Here is a 17,702-nt window from a genome sequence, read left to right as displayed (position 1 = left end):
CACATGAAATATTACACATTATATTAGTTTATTAGACCGTAATGAATGAATAGATAGGAATATAAGAAAACCGAAAAGTTGTATCATTTGAATATATATATATATATATATATATATATATATATATATATATATATATATATATATATAATATATATATATATATATATATATATATATAATATATATATATATATATATATATATATATATATATATATATATATATATATATATATATATATCAGCAGTTAATTTTATTTTAGATATTAATTTGTCATAATATATTTGTAATGAACCATGCTAGTGTATTCGTTAATTAAAAGATGCGTAAGAAGACTTTAAAATTAAAATTTTTGAGAATAGTATTAAAATCATAGTAGTTAGGGGTGTGTACATCATGGGAAATGTGAGTAATTGACATGTTTAATAAGATTTATTATCAGTAATTAATTTAGATGTGTAGAGGAAGTGATTTTCAGTGGTATTGTGGTGTGTTTTTGAGAGTATTAACAGATGGCGAAAGTATACGGAAGCGTTAATTGTTGTGAAAGATCCGAGTGATGGGTGATATTAGTGAGGGCTGTGTAAAATATGGGTCAAGATTTGGTTTGTGATGTAAAATTAGGTAAAATATTTGTATTGAATGAAGATGAGCTTTTGAAATTTGACCTAAGTGAACGTTCGTGGTAACAATTGCCAAAATTGACATGTTTAATAAGATTTATTATCAGTAATTGATTTAGATGTGTAGAGGAAGTGATTTTCAGTGGTATTGTGGTGTGTTTTTGAGAGAATTAACAGATGGAGAAAGTATATGGAAGTGTTAATTGTTGTGAAAGATCCGAGTGATGGGTGATATTAGTGAGGGCTGTGTAAAATATGGGTCAAGATTTGGTTTGTGATGTAAAATTAGGTAAAATATTTGTATTGAATGAAGATGAGCTTTTGAAATTTGACCTAAGTTAACGTTCGTGGTGACAAGTGCCAAAATTGACATGTTTAATGATTTTATATTTATTTATTATACTTTGTCGCTGTCTCCTGCATTAGCGAGGTAGCGCACGGAAACTTATGAAAGAATGGCCCAACCCACCCACATACACATGTATATACATACACATCCACACACGCACATACACATACCTATACATCTCAACATATATATATATATATATATATATATATATATATATATATATATATATTTCCATTTACAACACTGAACACCCCATGCATACCAATTATTCCCTCAACTGCCACATTACTCACCTTTGCATTCAAATCACCCATCACTATAACCCGGTCTCGTGCATCAAAACCGCTAACACACTCATTCAGCTGCTCCCAAAACACTTGCCTCTCATGATCTTTCTTCTCATGCCCAGGTGCATATGCACCAATAATCACCCACCTCTCTCCATCAACTTTCAATTTTACCCATATTAATCGAGAATTTACTTTCTTACATTCTATCACATACTCCCACAACTCCTGTTTAAGGAGTATTGCTACTCCTTCCCTTGCTCTTGTCCTCTCACTAACCCCTGACTTCACTCCCCAGACATTTCCAAACCACTCTTCCCCTTTACCCTTGAGCTTCGTTTCACTCAGAGCCAAAACATCCAGGTTCCTTTCCTCAAACATACTACCTATCTCTCCTTTTTTCACATCTTGGTTACATCCACACACATTTAGGCACCCCACTCTGAGCCTTCGAGGAGGATGATCACTCCCCGCGTGACTCCTTCTTCTGTTTCCCATTTTAGAAAGTTAATACAAGGAGGGGAGGATTTCCGGCCCCCCGCTCCCGTCCCCTCCAGTCGCCCTCCACGACACGCGACAAAGTATAAAAAAAAAAAAAAAAAAAAAAATATATATCTTTTTTTTCTTTTCTTTTAAACTATTCGCCATTTCCCGCGTTAGCGAGGTAGCATTAAGAACAGAGGACTGGGCCTTTGAGGGAATACCCTCACCTGGCCCAATTCTCTGTTCCTTCTTTTGGAAAAAAAAAAAAAAAAAAAAAACGAGAGGGGAGGATTTCCAGCCCCCCGCTCCCTCCCCTTTTAGTCGCCTTCTACGACACGCAGGGAATACGTGGGAAGTATTCTTAATCCCCTATCCCCAGGGATCATATATATATATATATATATATATATATATATATATATATATATATATATATTTTTCTTTTTGCCGCTGTCTCCCGCGTTTGCGAGGTAGCGCAAGGAAACAGACGAAAGAAATGGCCCAACCCACCCCATACACATGCATATACATATGTCCACACACGCAAATATACATACCTACACAGCTTTCCATGGTTTACCCCAGACGCTTCACATGCCCTGATTCAATCCACTGACAGCACGTCAACCCTGGTATACCACATCGCTCCAATTCACTCTATTCCTTGCCCTCCTTTCACCCTCCTGCATGTTCAGGCCCCGATCCCACAAAATCTTTTTCACTCCATCTTTCCACCTCCAATTTGGTCTCCCTCTTCTCCTCGTTCCCTCCACCTCCGACACATATATCCTCTTGTTCAACCTTTCCTCACTCATTCTCTCCATGTGCCCAAATCATTTCAAAACACCCTCTTCTGCTCTCTCAACCACGCTCTTTTTATTTCCACACATCTCTCTTACCCTTACGTTACTTACTCGATCAAACCACCTCACACCACACATTGTCCTCAAACATCTCATTTCCAGCATATCCATCCTCCTGCGCACCACTCTATCCATAGCCCACGCCTCGCAACCATACAACATTGTTGGAACCACTATTCCTTCAAACATACCCATTTTTGCTTTCCGAGATAATGTTTTCGACTTCCAAACATTCTTCAAGGCTCCCAGAATTTTCGCCCCCTCTCCCACCCTATGATCCACTACCGCTTCCATGGTTCCATCCGCTACCAGATCCACTCCCAGATATCTAAAACACTTTACTTCCTCCAGTTTTTCTCCATTCAAACTCACCTCCCAATTGACTTGACCCTCAACCCTACTGTACCTAATAACCTTGCTCTTATTCACATTTACTCTTAACTTTCTTCTTTCACACACTTTACCAAACTCAGTCACCAGCTTCTGCAGTTTCTCACATGAATCAGCCACCAGCGCTGTATCATCAGCGAACAACAACTGACTCACTTCCCAAGCTCTCTCATCCCCAACAGACTTCATACTTGCCCTCTTTCCAAAACTCTTGCATTCACGTCCCTAACAACCCCATCCATAAACAAATTAAACAACCATGGAGACATCACACACCCCTGCCGCAAACCTATATTCACTGAGAACCAATCACTTTCCTCTCTTCCTTCATGTACACATGCCTTACATCCTCGATAAAAACTTTTCACTGCTTCTAACAACTTGCCTCCCACACCATATATTCCTAATACCTTCCTCAGAGCATCTCTATCAACTCTATCATATGCCTTCTCCAGATCCATAAATGCTACATACAAATCCATTTGCTTTTCTAAGTATTTCTCACATACATTCTTCAAAGCAAACACCTGATCCACACATCCTCTACCACTTCTGAAACCACACTGCTCTTCCCCAATCTGATGCTCTGTACATGCTCTGTACATGCCTTCACCCTCTCAATCAATACCCTCCCATATAATTTACCAGGAATACTCAACAAACTTATACCTCTGTAATTTGAGCACTCACTCTTATCCCCTTTGCCTTTGTACAAAGGCACTATGCACGCATTCCGGCAGTCCTCAGGCACCTCACCATGAGTCATACATACATTAAATAACCTTACCAACCAGTCAACAATACAGTCACCCCCTTTTTTAATAAATTCCACTGCAATACCATCCAAACCTGCTGCCTTGCCGGCTTTCATCTTCCGCAAAGCTTTTACTACCTCTTCTCTGTTTACCAAATCATGTTTAATGAATGTTTATATATATTATATTATTATTATTTTGCTTTGTCGCTGTCTGCTGCATTTGCGAGGTAGCGCAAGGAAACAGATGAAAGAATGGCCCAACCCACCCACATACACATGTATATACATACACATCCACACACGCAAATATACATACCTCTACATCCCAACGTATACATGTATATACACACACAGACATATACATATATACACATGTACATACTTCATACTGTCTGCCTTTATTCATTTCCATCGCCACCTCGCCACACGTAATAACAACCCCCTCCCCCCTCGTGTGTGAAGTAGTGCTAGGAAAGACCACATAGGCCCCATTCGTTCACACTCAGTCTCTAACTGTCACTGAAACCACAGCTCCCTTTCCACATCCAGGCCCCACAGAACTTTCCATGGTTTATCCCAGACGCTTCACATGCCCTGGTTCAATCCACTGACAGCACATCGGCCCCGGTATACCACATCGTTCCAATTCACTCTTATTCCTTGCACGCCTTTCACCCTCCTGCATGCTCAGGCCCCAATCACACAAAATCTTTTTTACTCCATCTTTCCACCTCCAATTTGGTCTCCCACTTCTCCTCGTTCCCTCCACCTCTGACACATTATCCTCTTGGTCAATCTTTCCTCACTCATTCTCTCCATGTGACCAAACCATTTCAAAACACCCTCTTCTGCTCTCTCAACCACACTTTTTATTTCCACACATCCCTCTTACCCTTACATTACTTACTCGATCAAACCACCTCTCCACATATTGTCCTTAAACATCTCATTTCCTGCACATCCACCCTCCTGCGCACAACTCTTATCCATAGCCCATGCCTCGCAACCATACAACATTGTTGGAACCACTATTCCTTCAAACATACCCATTTTTGATTTCCGAGATAATGTTTTCGACTTCCACACACTCTTCAGTGCTCCCAGAATTTTCGCCCCCTCCCCCACCCTATGATTCACTTCCGCTTCCATGGTTCCATCCGCTGCCAAATCCACTCCCAGATATCTAAAACACTTCTCTTCCTCCACTTTTTCTCCATTCAAACTTACCTCCCAATTGACTTGACCCTCAACCCTACTGTACCTAATAACCTTGCTCTTATTCACATTTACTCTCAACTTTCTTCTCTCACACACTTTACCAAACTCAGTCACCAGCTTCTGCTGTTTCTCACAGGAATCTGCCACCAGCACTGTATCATCAGCGAACAACAACTGACTCACTTCCCACGCTCTCTCATCCACCACAGACAGCATACTTGCCCCTCTTTCCAAAACTCTTGCATTCACCTCCCTAACAACCCAATCCATAAACAAATTAAACAACCATGGAGACATCACACATCCCTGCCGCTTTATAGATTCAAGAAAAGTTATTGAAACTTGACAAGAGTTCACATAGCTGTTGAAATATGATTATGAGTGTAGTAGGAATAATTTTAATTGCCATTTTGACATGTATTGCAGTAGAAGATGGATTAACTGAGGTAGGCTATGTGAAAATGTATGTGCCTGGTTAGTGTTTTTGAATCAATAATTATTTCCTTTTGTTAATGTTATAAGTTACTGACTTTGAATGTAGTTAAAATGTATTTAGGAATGTGTATTGAAGGAGGAGGTAAGAATGTATGAACTGCAATATTTGCCTGTGTTAGATTTAAAATTTACCAAGTATCACATAAAGAAATTATTATTTTACGTGATTTGTTGATTTTTTTTTTTCCCGCTGTCTCCCGCGTTTGCGAGGTAGCACAAGGAAACAGACGAAAGAAATGGCCCAACCCACCCCCATACACATGTATATACATATGTCCACACACAAATATACATACATACACAGCTTTCCATGGTTTCCCCCAGACGCTTCACATGCCCTGATTCAATCCACTGACAGCACGTCAACCCCGGTATACCACATCGATCCAGTTCACTCTATTCCTTGCCCGCCTTTCACCCTCCTGCATGTTCAGGCCCCGATCACTCAAAATCTTTTTCACTCCATCTTTCCACCTCCAATTTGGTCTCCCACTTCTCGTTCCCTCCACCTCCGACACATATATCCTCTTGGTCAATCTTTCCTTACTCATTCTCTCCATGTGCCCAAACCATTTCAAAACACCCTCTTCTGCTCTCTCAACCACGCTCTTTTTATTTCCACACATCTCTCTTACCCTTACATTACTTACTCGATCAAACCACCTCACACCACACATTGTCCTCAAACATCTCATTTCCAGCACATCCACCCTCCTGCGCACAACTCTATCCATAGCCCACACCTCGCAACCATACAACATTGTTGGAACCACTATTCCTTCAAACATACCCATTTTTGCTTTCCGAGATAATGTTCTCGACTTCCACACATTCTTCAAGGCTCCCAGGATTCTCGCCCCCTCCCCACCCTATGATTCACTTCCGCTTCCATGGTTCCATCCACTGCTAGATCCACTCCCAGATATCTAAAACACTTTACTTCCTCCAGTTTTTCTCCATTCAAACTTACCTCCCAATTGACTTGACCCTCAACCCTACTGTACCTAATAATTAACCTTGCTCTTATTCACATTTACTCTTAACTTTCTTCTTTCACACACTTTACCAAACTCAGTCACCAGCTTCTGCAGTTTCTCACATGAATCAGCCACCAGCGCTGTATCATCAGCGAACAACAACTGACTCACTTCCCAAGCTCTCTCATCCACAACAGACTTCATACTTGCCCTCTTTCCAAAACTCTTGCATTCACGTCCCTAACAACCCCATCCATAAACAAATTAAACAACCATGGAGACATCACACACCCCTGCCGCAAACCTATATTCACTGAGAACCAATCACTTTCCTCTCTTCCTTCATGTACACATGCCTTACATCCTCGATAAAAACTTTTCACTGCTTCTAACAACTTGCCTCCCACACCATATATTCCTAATACCTTCCTCAGAGCATCTCTATCAACTCTATCATATGCCTTCTCCAGATCCATAAATGCTACATACAAATCCATTTGCTTTTCTAAGTATTTCTCACATACATTCTTCAAAGCAAACACCTGATCCACACATCCTCTACCACTTCTGAAACCACACTGCTCTTCCCCAATCTGATGCTCTGTACATGCTCTGTACATGCCTTCACCCTCTCAATCAATACCCTCCCATATAATTTACCAGGAATACTCAACAAACTTATACCTCTGTAATTTGAGCACTCACTCTTATCCCCTTTGCCTTTGTACAAAGGCACTATGCACGCATTCCGGCAGTCCTCAGGCACCTCACCATGAGTCGTACATACATTAAATAACCTTACCAACCAGTCAACAATACAGTCACCCCCTTTTTTAATAAATTCCACTGCAATACCATCCAAACCTGCTGCTTTGCTGGCTTTCATCTTCCGCAAAGCTTTTACTACCTCTTCTCTGTTTACCAAATCATTTCCCCTAACCCTCTCACTTTGCACACCACCTCGACCAAAACACCCTATATCTTCCACTCTATCATCAAACACATTCAACAAACCTTCAAAATACTTGCTCCATCTCCTTCTCACATCACCACTACTTGTTATCACCTCCCCATTTGCGCCCTTCACTGAAGTTCCCATTTGCTTCCTTGTCTTACGCACTTTATTTACCTCCTTCCAGAACATCTTTTTATTCTCCCTAAAATTTAATGATACTCTCTTATCCCAACTCTCATTTGCCCTCTTTTTCACCTCTTGCACCTTTCTCTTGACTTCCTGTCTGTTTCTTTTATACATCTCCCACTCAATTGCATTTTTTCCATGCAAAAATTGTCCAAATGCCTCTCTCTTCTCTTTCACTAATAATCTTACTTCTTCATCCCACCACTCACTACCCTTTCTAATCAACCCACCTCCCATTCTTCTCATGCCACAAGCATCTTTTGCGCAATGTATCACTGATTCCCTAAATGCATTCTATTCCTCCCCCACTCCCCTTACTTCCATTGTTCTCACCTTTTTCCATTCTGTACTCAGTCTCTCCTGGTACTTCCTCACACAAGTCTCCTTCCCAAGCTCACTTACTCTCACCACCCTCTTCACCTCAACATTCACTCTTCTTTTCTGAAAACCCATACAAATCTTCACCTTAGCCTCCACTAGATAATGATCAGACATCCCTCCAGTTGCACCTCTCAGCACATTAACATCCAAAAGTCTCTCTTTCGCGCGCCTGTCAGTTAACACGTAATGAATAACGCTCTCTTGCCATCTCTCCTACTTACATACGTATACTTATGTATATCTCGCTTTTTAAACAAGGTATTCCCAATCACCAGTCCTTTTTCAGCACATAAATCTACAAGCTCTTCACCATTTCCATTTACAACACTGAACACTCCATGTATACCAATTATTCCCTCAACTGCCACATTACTCACCTTTGCATTCAAATCACCCATCACTATAACCCGGTCTCGTGCATCAAAACCACTAACACACTCATTCAGCTGCTCCCAAAACACTTGCCTCTCATGATCTTTCTTCTCATGCCCAGGTGCATATGCACCAATGATCACCCATCTCTCTCCATCAACTTTCAGTTTTACCCATATTAATCGAGAATTTACTTTCTTACATTCTATCACATACTCCCACAACTCCTGTTTCAGGAGTACTGCTACTCCTTCCCTTGCTCTTGTCCTCTCACTAACCCCTGACTTTACTCCCAAGACATTCCCAAACCACTCTTCCCCTTTACCCTTGAGCTTCGTTTCACTCAGAGCCAAAACATCCAGGTTCCTTTCCTCAAACATACTACCTATCTCTCCTTTTTTCACATCTTGGTTACATCCACACACATTTAGACACCCCAGTCTGAGCCTTCGAGGAGGATGAGCACTCCCCGCGTGACTCCTTCTTCTGTTTCCCATTTTAGAAAGTTAAAAATATTGATGTATAGATTTAAATTTTTGATTGATATTGATAGTTGTGTTATTTTTATATGTATATTGTGTGTATATTCTATTAGGTGTATTTGTTGTATTTCAGCTGTATTATTTGTTTGATTACAGTTGCATTTGCATTGAATATTAAGTGTATTAGTTTGATATGATTATAAGTAGTATGTTAGTATGTGTCTTACTTGTATATTAGCATAAGTGTAACTTTCATATTATAAGGTATATTGTAATTGCTATATATAGTGAAATATTTGCATTTATTGTATACTATTGTAGATGATTTTATTATTTGCTGATGTGTATTAATTGAATATTAATATGATGTTTATTGGTGTTATATTATCATGTGTATTACTGTTTTCAAATGTATTATGTTTTTTGCAAGGTTTATTGCTGTTATATTTTGAATGTTACAAATTGTAAAATTTATAATGAATAATGTATTTTAAGAGCTTATGTACATTTGTGTTTGTATATATATACTTGGATGGCATTGCAGTGGAATTTATCAAAAAAGGGGGTGACCATGTTGTTGACTGGTTGGTGAGGATATTCAGTGTATGTTTGGTTCGTGGTGAAGTGCCTGAGGATTGGTGGAATGCATGCATAGTGCTGTTGTACAAAGGCAAAGGGGATGATAAAGGTGAGTGTTCAAATTACAGAGGTATAAGTTTGTTGAGTATTCGTGGGAAACTATATGTTGAAAAGATTATTATACCAATGGAAATTTTTTTGAGAATTTGAGGGGATATCACTTTGTAAATGTGGATTCAAGTAGGCATACTTCTTGCATTGCAAACCAGTATGAAACTGGTGTCCTTTATATGGCTAATACTGCTTTATACTGGCTACTAAACATGTTGTGTTATATACATAGGATGTCTATATTTGGTTTCCTGTTTATCGAATGGATCAGGTGCACAGTTGGCTAACTCGTATATTCCTGCACTTTAAGTCGATGTATGTGAGCAAACCAAGGCTGTATGCTCATGATTTAATACATATAACTGGGAACCAAAAACTGTCGTGTTGGCCTTCATAATTTTAGACAAACTAGCAGGCATAGCTGTAGATGAGTGTTGTTCAGTGGTAATAATAGTAATAGTAGAGGAAATGGAGTTTAGTGGTTCTGACATATTGTGGTCAAGGAATATAATCAATAGTACGTGGTTGCTTTTGGTTAAGCATTTCACTTTGCAGGTGAATGGCCACTCGCTAGACTGCATAACCCGGGAGTTCCTACTAGATGGTGTAGATCAGAATGTACAGGAAAGTTGGCGTGCAAACTACATGGAAGTGGATGTCTTCACCACCCGTGGCAGTCCCATAGCAGGAACGATCTCTGGAGTGCTGGCTAGTGGTAGGTTTTCTGCTACGTAATGGTCTTGTTTTGATCTAGTTGGGCATAGGAATGGGATAAGGAACCTCCTAATTTTTCTGGAGGAAAGTTCCACTATTTCCTAATATTTTCGAAACATAAAAGTGATATCAATGTTAAATGAAGGCGAGCTTGGGATGGGGGTGAGTTGCCTAGGCAAGGTGGCAGAATAGGGTCAGTGCAAGGTTTACCTTACTTGATGCTAGAAGCTTTATTGGTTATAGTTGTACACACATGATGACACTCTTGGCCTTCTCTCCTTTTTTTTTTATAAGAAAAGGAGTTAGGGCTGTGAAAATAATGCAGGCATTATGTATTTACAGAATAGTTCTTGATTACTAACAAGACTGCTTAGGAAAGACAACAGGGAAGTTGCCATTACACTGTCCTTGCACATTCATTGCTCCTAGCTTGTCCTCCTAAACGGTACCTTTTCAAAAATGATTTTAATGGGCTTTGCTTAGAATTTAGATGTGAACTAATTTAAAGATAAAGGACTTTTAGTTAATTGTACACAGGGTACTGTTAATAAAGGATTTTTAGTTAATTGTACACAGGGTACTGTTAAAAGTAGGCATAAGTAGAACTGCATGTAACATTGCAGTACAGTGTATCTTAAGGTATTTCTTTCCTTTTGAAATAAATTGTAGTTTTTGTACTTGTTACATTTCATGGAGAAAGATTGATTGGTTGAGGAAGTTGTGAAAATAGGCCATGAATATCTATCTATGTCACTGACACCCTTTCCCTCTGGTGACACCCCATACTCTGTGATTGCACATTTCCAAATTCTTATCCTTTACACCGATAATTTTCATTCATTCATGGCCATACCTCAACTCTTTCCTCATCCTCCCATAACTTGCATTTTCTCTCCATACACCCTGCCAAGGATATGGGCTTCCCTAATCTCTAGAACGTCCAAACTATAACTTTCAAAATTCTCCCCAAGTTCCCTCCTAAACTCGCTTGTCAACCCATTTACATTGAGCCATCACCCTCAGTCACTTGTCCCTTTTACTCCTCGGCTTTTTATGCCTCACCTTTGACAGGCCAATGGCCAAGAGCAACTACAGGGCAGTGTCTCCCCAAGACAGCAGAGCTCTCAAATTGTTCAAAAGACTAAAATCCCACCTCGCCTCAAGTGTTTGTATTAAATAACCTACTATTTCCCTGATAAAGTTAGGCAATGACACCCATAATGTTCCATTCCTAAGGGTGTTTTAACAAGGTAACCACAAAAAGACTGGGTAAGACTTGGATACTCCAGAAAACTCGAGAGTATCCCCTTGAGGCATTGAAATTTAAAACCTTTCCCAACTTTCTTCGAGCCCGTACCGCAGTAGCAGCACCTCCAAACCTCATTAGTTACAGTACTGTCACTGTGCTATCATAATTCTGTATGATTAGCTATCTTGAGTCATCTTAAGCTAATTCTTCAGTTTGACCATATAGTTTCCCATTTGCGAAATTTGGAAAATATAAAACTATATGTTGCTTCTCTGCATCAACAGAGTACATGCGGCAGAGTGTGAGGGATCAGCAGGTTGTGGGACACCACAAATACAAGACACTGGTGGCTAAGGAGATCATCCACACACTTGGGAACAATAATTCGATCGAAATTAATGGTATAGACACTGATACTATAGTAACCAAAGGGGCCAGTGTAACCTTCCAGGACAAGAAAACCTGCACAAGCTTGAAGATTAATGGAGACTTGTTTGTTGAAAAAGTTAACAATGTGAGTAAACTTGTCTTAAGTATGCATCTGATGCTAGGTGAGCAGTTCTCTTGTGTGAATGGTCCTGAAAACTTTTTCTTTTTTGTACTCGAAATCTGAAATATTGCCCATTCTTTCCCTAAGAGCAAATAGTTCCATGTAGTTGCTCTGTCATAGAAATATATATTTTCTGTGTTTTGTCTTTAAATTGGGACCTTGGATCTTAGATTGATAGTCTGAAAAAAAAATTGAACACTGCAGACTGTTGACAAGCAAAATAACTATTGATCAATAAATGCATAGCATTTTTTGATCAGTGTTGTAATTAAATCCATATTTTGCTCAAACAACATATTAAAGATAGATTGTTTGGTTTAGGGGATGCTATCTTGTATAAGTTGTTTACTGCAGAAATTTACATGATTTTAAGGGAAAGTTTGTTTATAAAAGAGAGAGTAAGGTTAGTGTAGTATCATACACACATAAAAAACTCTGTGAAGGAAAAACTTTCTGAAATGGAAATTATCGTACTAAAAACTGGGCACTACTTTTCATTTTGATGGCAGTTTTTGAATATTTCACACGTTATTGGTTGTTATATTTGCAGGTGGATGCGAGGCAACTAGCAAGCCAGGTAGTATATACAGATAACATATCTCGGCAAACATTAGTGGGAAACTATGATATTGGACTTCTGGTGAGGGGCAATATGGATGTGTCTTCAATTAATGGTATCAACATCGTGGAGCTGGACAGAAGTGTTGTTAAGAAGTATGGCAACTACAGATTATCTGGTACGTGGGTCTTTTGTTTATAGAATGACAGGATGGTAGATGTATATCTTATGATTAGTGTATTAGGAGTGTTCAAGTCTGGTTTTCATAACTTAAGGGTGTCAGATGTGTGTTTGCAAGATTACTATTAAACTAGTATTGTGTGTGTGATGGTGTACAGCAATAACAGGATTGTGGGATGAATGGGTTTGTCTGGTAGAAGCAGAATAAGTAACAAAGGTCTAGATTGTATATTGCAGCTTAATGTGGTGGTTTATAAGATGTAGTTGTGTGGTTGGCAAACTTTAGTCTTCTATATGTTTACTCGACATGGGTTTAGGTTAGTGTGTATGGCAGTACTGACTTGCTGACAATGTTCATATAAGATGAACAAGATGGATAGGATTCACATTCAGGATTAATTGCAAGAAAACTTGTTTATGGTAAGGCATCTTTAGAGCAGAATATGAATACTGTAAAGAAATGCCTAAAACTCTCGTATACTCTTAGGAAACTGAAGTATAGGAAGGCATTCCTAGAGTAGTTTAAAGATCTGCTCTGTATTTGTGTTAAAGTATAATTCATACATAAAAACTGGTATGAATGATTTGTACAGTCTAAGAAATATTACATATGGTGGGTTTGTGCAGTATGAGAAGAATTAATACATTTATCAACTATTTTTGGTTATATTAATTTTTGCTTCTGATACACTGAATGATAACCATGGATTTTTTTTATAGATGTGTAAATTCATGATGCATTCAGCACCGTTGGAAGGTGACTATATCTTTTTCTTTTATGAAGCATTATAATTTGAATATGAGCATGAGTGTTTTGTATGACGCTAAATGTCATTTTGAAAGCCTGTATTAATTGGTTGGTTACTGTTAAGCTGTAAATTCTTATGATATCGGAAACTCCAAAATGTAGGACTGTCAAATAATTGTGCATTAAGTATGGGTAAAGCACCACAGTTTTGAAGGGTCTGCCCAGCTGATAGCTTGTAACTTTCATCAAGTTTTCCTTGGCATGTCCATCATCAAGGTATTGCTGACATTGTATCTAATGTGCTTACCTGGGGCTGTTTTTTTTTTTTCTTCTTCTTCTTTTCCCCTATGGGTCAAGATAACCATTTACTTTTTTTATCCAACAGGTGGTCTCGTCTACAAAGATGATGTGGTGGTGACTGGTTCGGTCCAAACAGATACCATCAATGATGAGTTGTGGTCCAACTTGGTGGACTACAACTCTCCTGACAAGATCACCAATACTTATCACTTCCATGAAGTGGTAGTTGCTGGTTTCTTGGACTCCAACAGGATAAACAAACTGGACTTGAGCCAAGAAGTAGTGCTAGTGAACACTGTTCAAAGAATTGATGGTAATGGTTAATGGTGGCCTTTTCAACATCCCCCTTTTTTCAGTTTGCTGGGTTTTTTTTATTTCATTTTAGGCAATGCAAGGACCCTTTCTGTGGAGCTCCTTGGACTTTGAGTTTGCACACCATGCTGGAGCAGGATAAGATGTACTCTTGTGGGGTGAAAGTTGTCAGTGATATAGTTACCTATTTGCACTGTAAGGGGAGGGTGTTTTATGTTTGTAACATCTCTATTTTACAGCTTATTAGATTTTTGTGTGATGCTTGGATTAACACTTTTTTGCCATTTTATTCTGTTCATGCACCGCTTTTATACTATAAAGGCATTGCTCTACATTTTTGTACAAGTCTTGTGCTTAATTTCATCAGCTGATAACGGTCTCAAAGGTGACCTTTCTCCTTGGTGTAACCACTTGCAGTTTGTCTAACATATTTTGGGGCCTGAGTGTGGATAGGGATCTGTGGTTACAGTTCATTACACATGACAGCTAGAGACTGAGTGTGAAAGAATGTGTCCTTTTTTTTTTTTTCCTGGCGCTACCTCTATGAAGCATGGGGTAGCAATGCTGTTTCCTGTGGGGTGGGGTAGTGCCAGGAATGGGTGAAGGCAAGCAAGTAAGAATATGTACATGTGTATGTATATTTTTTTTTTTTTTTTTTTTTTTTGCCGCTGTCTCCCGCCTTTGCGAGGTAGCGCAAGGAAACAGACGAAAGAAATGGCCCAACCCACCCCCATACACATGTATATACATACACGTCCACACACGCAAATATACATACCTACACAGCTTTCCATGGTTTACCCCAGACACTTCACATGCCCTGATTCAATCCACTGACAGCACGTCAACCCCGGTATACCACATCGATCCAATTCACTCTATTCCTTTCCCTCCTTTCACCCTCCTGCATGTTCAGGCCCCGATCACACAAAATCTTTTTCGCTCCATCTTTCCACCTCCAATTTGGTCTCCCACTTCTCCTCGTTCCCTCCACCTTCGACACACATATCCTCTTGGTCAATCTTTCCTCACTCATTCTCTCCATGTGCCCAAACCATTTCAAAACACCCTCTTCTGCTCTCTCAACCACGCTCTTTTTATTTCCACACATCTCTCTTATCCTTACGTTACTTACTCGATCAAACCACCTCACACCACACATTGTCCTCAAACATCTCATTTCCAGCACATCCACCCTCCTGCGCACAACTCTATCCATAGCCCACGCCTCGCAACCATACAACATTGTTGGAACCACTATTCCTTCAAACATACCCATTTTTGCTTTCCGAGATAATGTTCTCGACTTCCACACATTCTTCAAGGCTCCCAGGATTTTCGCCCCCTCCCCCACCCTATGATCCACTTCCACTTCCATGGTTCCATCCGCTGCCAGATCCACTCCCAGATATCTAAAACACTTTACTTCCTCCAGTTTTTCTCCATTCAAACTTACCTCCCAATTGACTTGACCCTCAACCCTACTGTACCTAATAACCTTGCTCTTATTCACATTTACTCTTAACTTTCTTCTTTCACACACTTTACCATACTCAGTCACCAGCTTTTGCAGTTTCTCACATGAATCAGCCACCAGCGCTGTATGTATATATGTATGTATATATATGGGCATTTATGTATATATATGTGTATATGAGTAGATGGGCCATTCTTCGTCTGTTTCCTGGCGCTACCTTGCTGATGCGGGAAACAGCAATTATATCTTTATAGAATGTATATATATGACCAGGAATGTATATATATGACCAGGTTAAACCCGGTGACTGAATTTCTCTTATATCAGATTTTTTCGGTTCATTGCTCCAAACACTTTCCTTCTTGAATGTTCAAGCCCTTGTACCTGAAACCCTTATACTATCCATGCTTATATCCTTTCCTTAGTCTCCCTATCCCTTTGTCCCTCCACTACTGACACTGATCTAAATTTTTTTTCATATCTTCATGTTAGTTATAGCACACCCTGGTCAGCTTTGATTGCACTTGCTACCACTTCTTTTAACACTCCTATCCATTCACCATATTAGGACTACTGTATAAATATAGCCTTCTTATCCCAAGCTGGCAGTCTCATCTTTCACATGATCCTTAATGCATGTAGGACCATTGCTCCCTCACTCCAGCCCCATAGTTTTATGTTGCCATATCCTCTACCAGTTACCTGAAGCCCTTCTCTTTCTCTAGGTCCTCTACATCCTGAAACTCAAACCATTCTGTCTAATCCTCACATTTTCTTGAATTTCCTCTGTCTTGAATGTCACAAGCTAGAGATGTTTTTGGAATCTGCCACCAGAGCTGTATCATCTGCATAAAGCGGCTAGTTTATCTCCCATGCCATTTTAACCCCAAGCATATTGTAGTCCTTCCCTCTACCCAGAGACCTTCCCTCACCACCTTCATCTATCTTTCTACCTATATCTCTTAAGCCTATTCCTTCCTGAAGCTCCCTGTTCATGAGTTGAGTATTCATGTATAGAGAAATCTCATGTTTAATGCAGACCCACTTTTTCTTGGAAGCATTCCACCTCCTCCCTCTCCACTTGAACACATGTCTTAACTTGCCAGGTAAAATCCTCCTCATTCTGTGTGTAACATTACCCATATATTCATAGCACATTGCCTCTTAACCTAAAGTGCCAAATGCTATCCACTCGGGTATATGACAATCTAGGCAAATGCCTTGGCACATCATGAAGCCACACTTTCTTCCCAATCTGATGTTTTGTGCATGGCCTCCACTCCAACTTGCATTACCAGGTATACCAAATAGACTTGTACCTTTGTAATTTGAGCATTCACTTTTGTTCAGATTTTTCTATATGAGGAAACTGTGCATGCATTTTACCCTTCCTGAGGCACCTCAATTTGGGTCCCACAAACTTTGAATATTTTGAGAAAGTAGTAAGCATCACTGTCACCCCCTTGCTAGAGAAACCCCGTCTACTACTTGTGCAGGATTTCCATTACTTTCTCTTTTCATAATACAATTTACTAGGACTCTTTTAACCCACATGCCCCTTGTCTCAAACATGCCACTGCTGCTACCCTATCATCAAACATTCAGCAGTCCAGCATACTCGAAACAACACTTTTTCACTTTGTTTGCTTACCTGTATCTCCATTTGCTCATTTTACTGTTGCTTCCATTTGTTCTCTTGCTTTCATCACTATGATACTCATTTGAAAAATTTCTTTATCTAAATTCATGATTTCTTTTGCTCCTTAATTCGGCACATTAACCTTTCTCTTAACATCTTGTTGCTTGCGGTTTTACACTTCCTGGTCTTGCACACCTTTCCTGCAGATGATATCCATATGCTTCTTTCACTTGCATCTTCACGCCATCCCAATTTTCATATATCCACATCCCACCTTTTGCATACCAAACATGTGACCTGCACAGGTAAGCAGTGCTTCCCTGAAAGCCCTCCACTCCTCTTTCACCCCTTGTTTCATATACTTGCCCTTTGTTGCTCTTGATTCAGTTTCTCGTTATTTCTGTAAGCAGGCTTTCTTTCAAGCTGAATCTCCCTCACCACTTCTCTCACGTCATTTCA

General features: G+C 39.6%; 1 protein-coding gene across 18 annotated transcripts in view; it reads left to right on the top strand.

Moving 5' to 3' along the window:
• Positions 1-17,702, top strand: part of LOC139761105 (uncharacterized) — a 76,012-nt gene that overhangs the window by 40,949 nt on the left and 17,361 nt on the right. For 15 of the 18 annotated variants that reach the window (XM_071685014.1, XM_071685011.1, XM_071685010.1 and 12 more), the window contains 4 exons: positions 10,071-10,230; positions 11,763-11,992; positions 12,579-12,765; positions 13,901-14,128. In XM_071685014.1, the coding sequence (XP_071541115.1) occupies positions 10,071-10,230; positions 11,763-11,992; positions 12,579-12,765; positions 13,901-14,128 (805 nt within the window). The remainder of the gene's footprint in view (positions 1-10,070; positions 10,231-11,762; positions 11,993-12,578; positions 12,766-13,900; positions 14,129-17,702) is intronic. The other 3 variants (XM_071685007.1, XM_071685017.1, XM_071685023.1) reach the window with 1 other exon arrangement.

The sequence above is a fragment of the Panulirus ornatus genome, chromosome 39 (assembly GCF_036320965.1).
Source record: "Panulirus ornatus isolate Po-2019 chromosome 39, ASM3632096v1, whole genome shotgun sequence".
Classification (NCBI taxonomy): Eukaryota; Metazoa; Arthropoda; class Malacostraca; order Decapoda; family Palinuridae; genus Panulirus; species Panulirus ornatus.
Note: the sequence above shows the minus strand (reverse complement) of the source record. Positions and strands in the feature narration are given on the sequence as shown.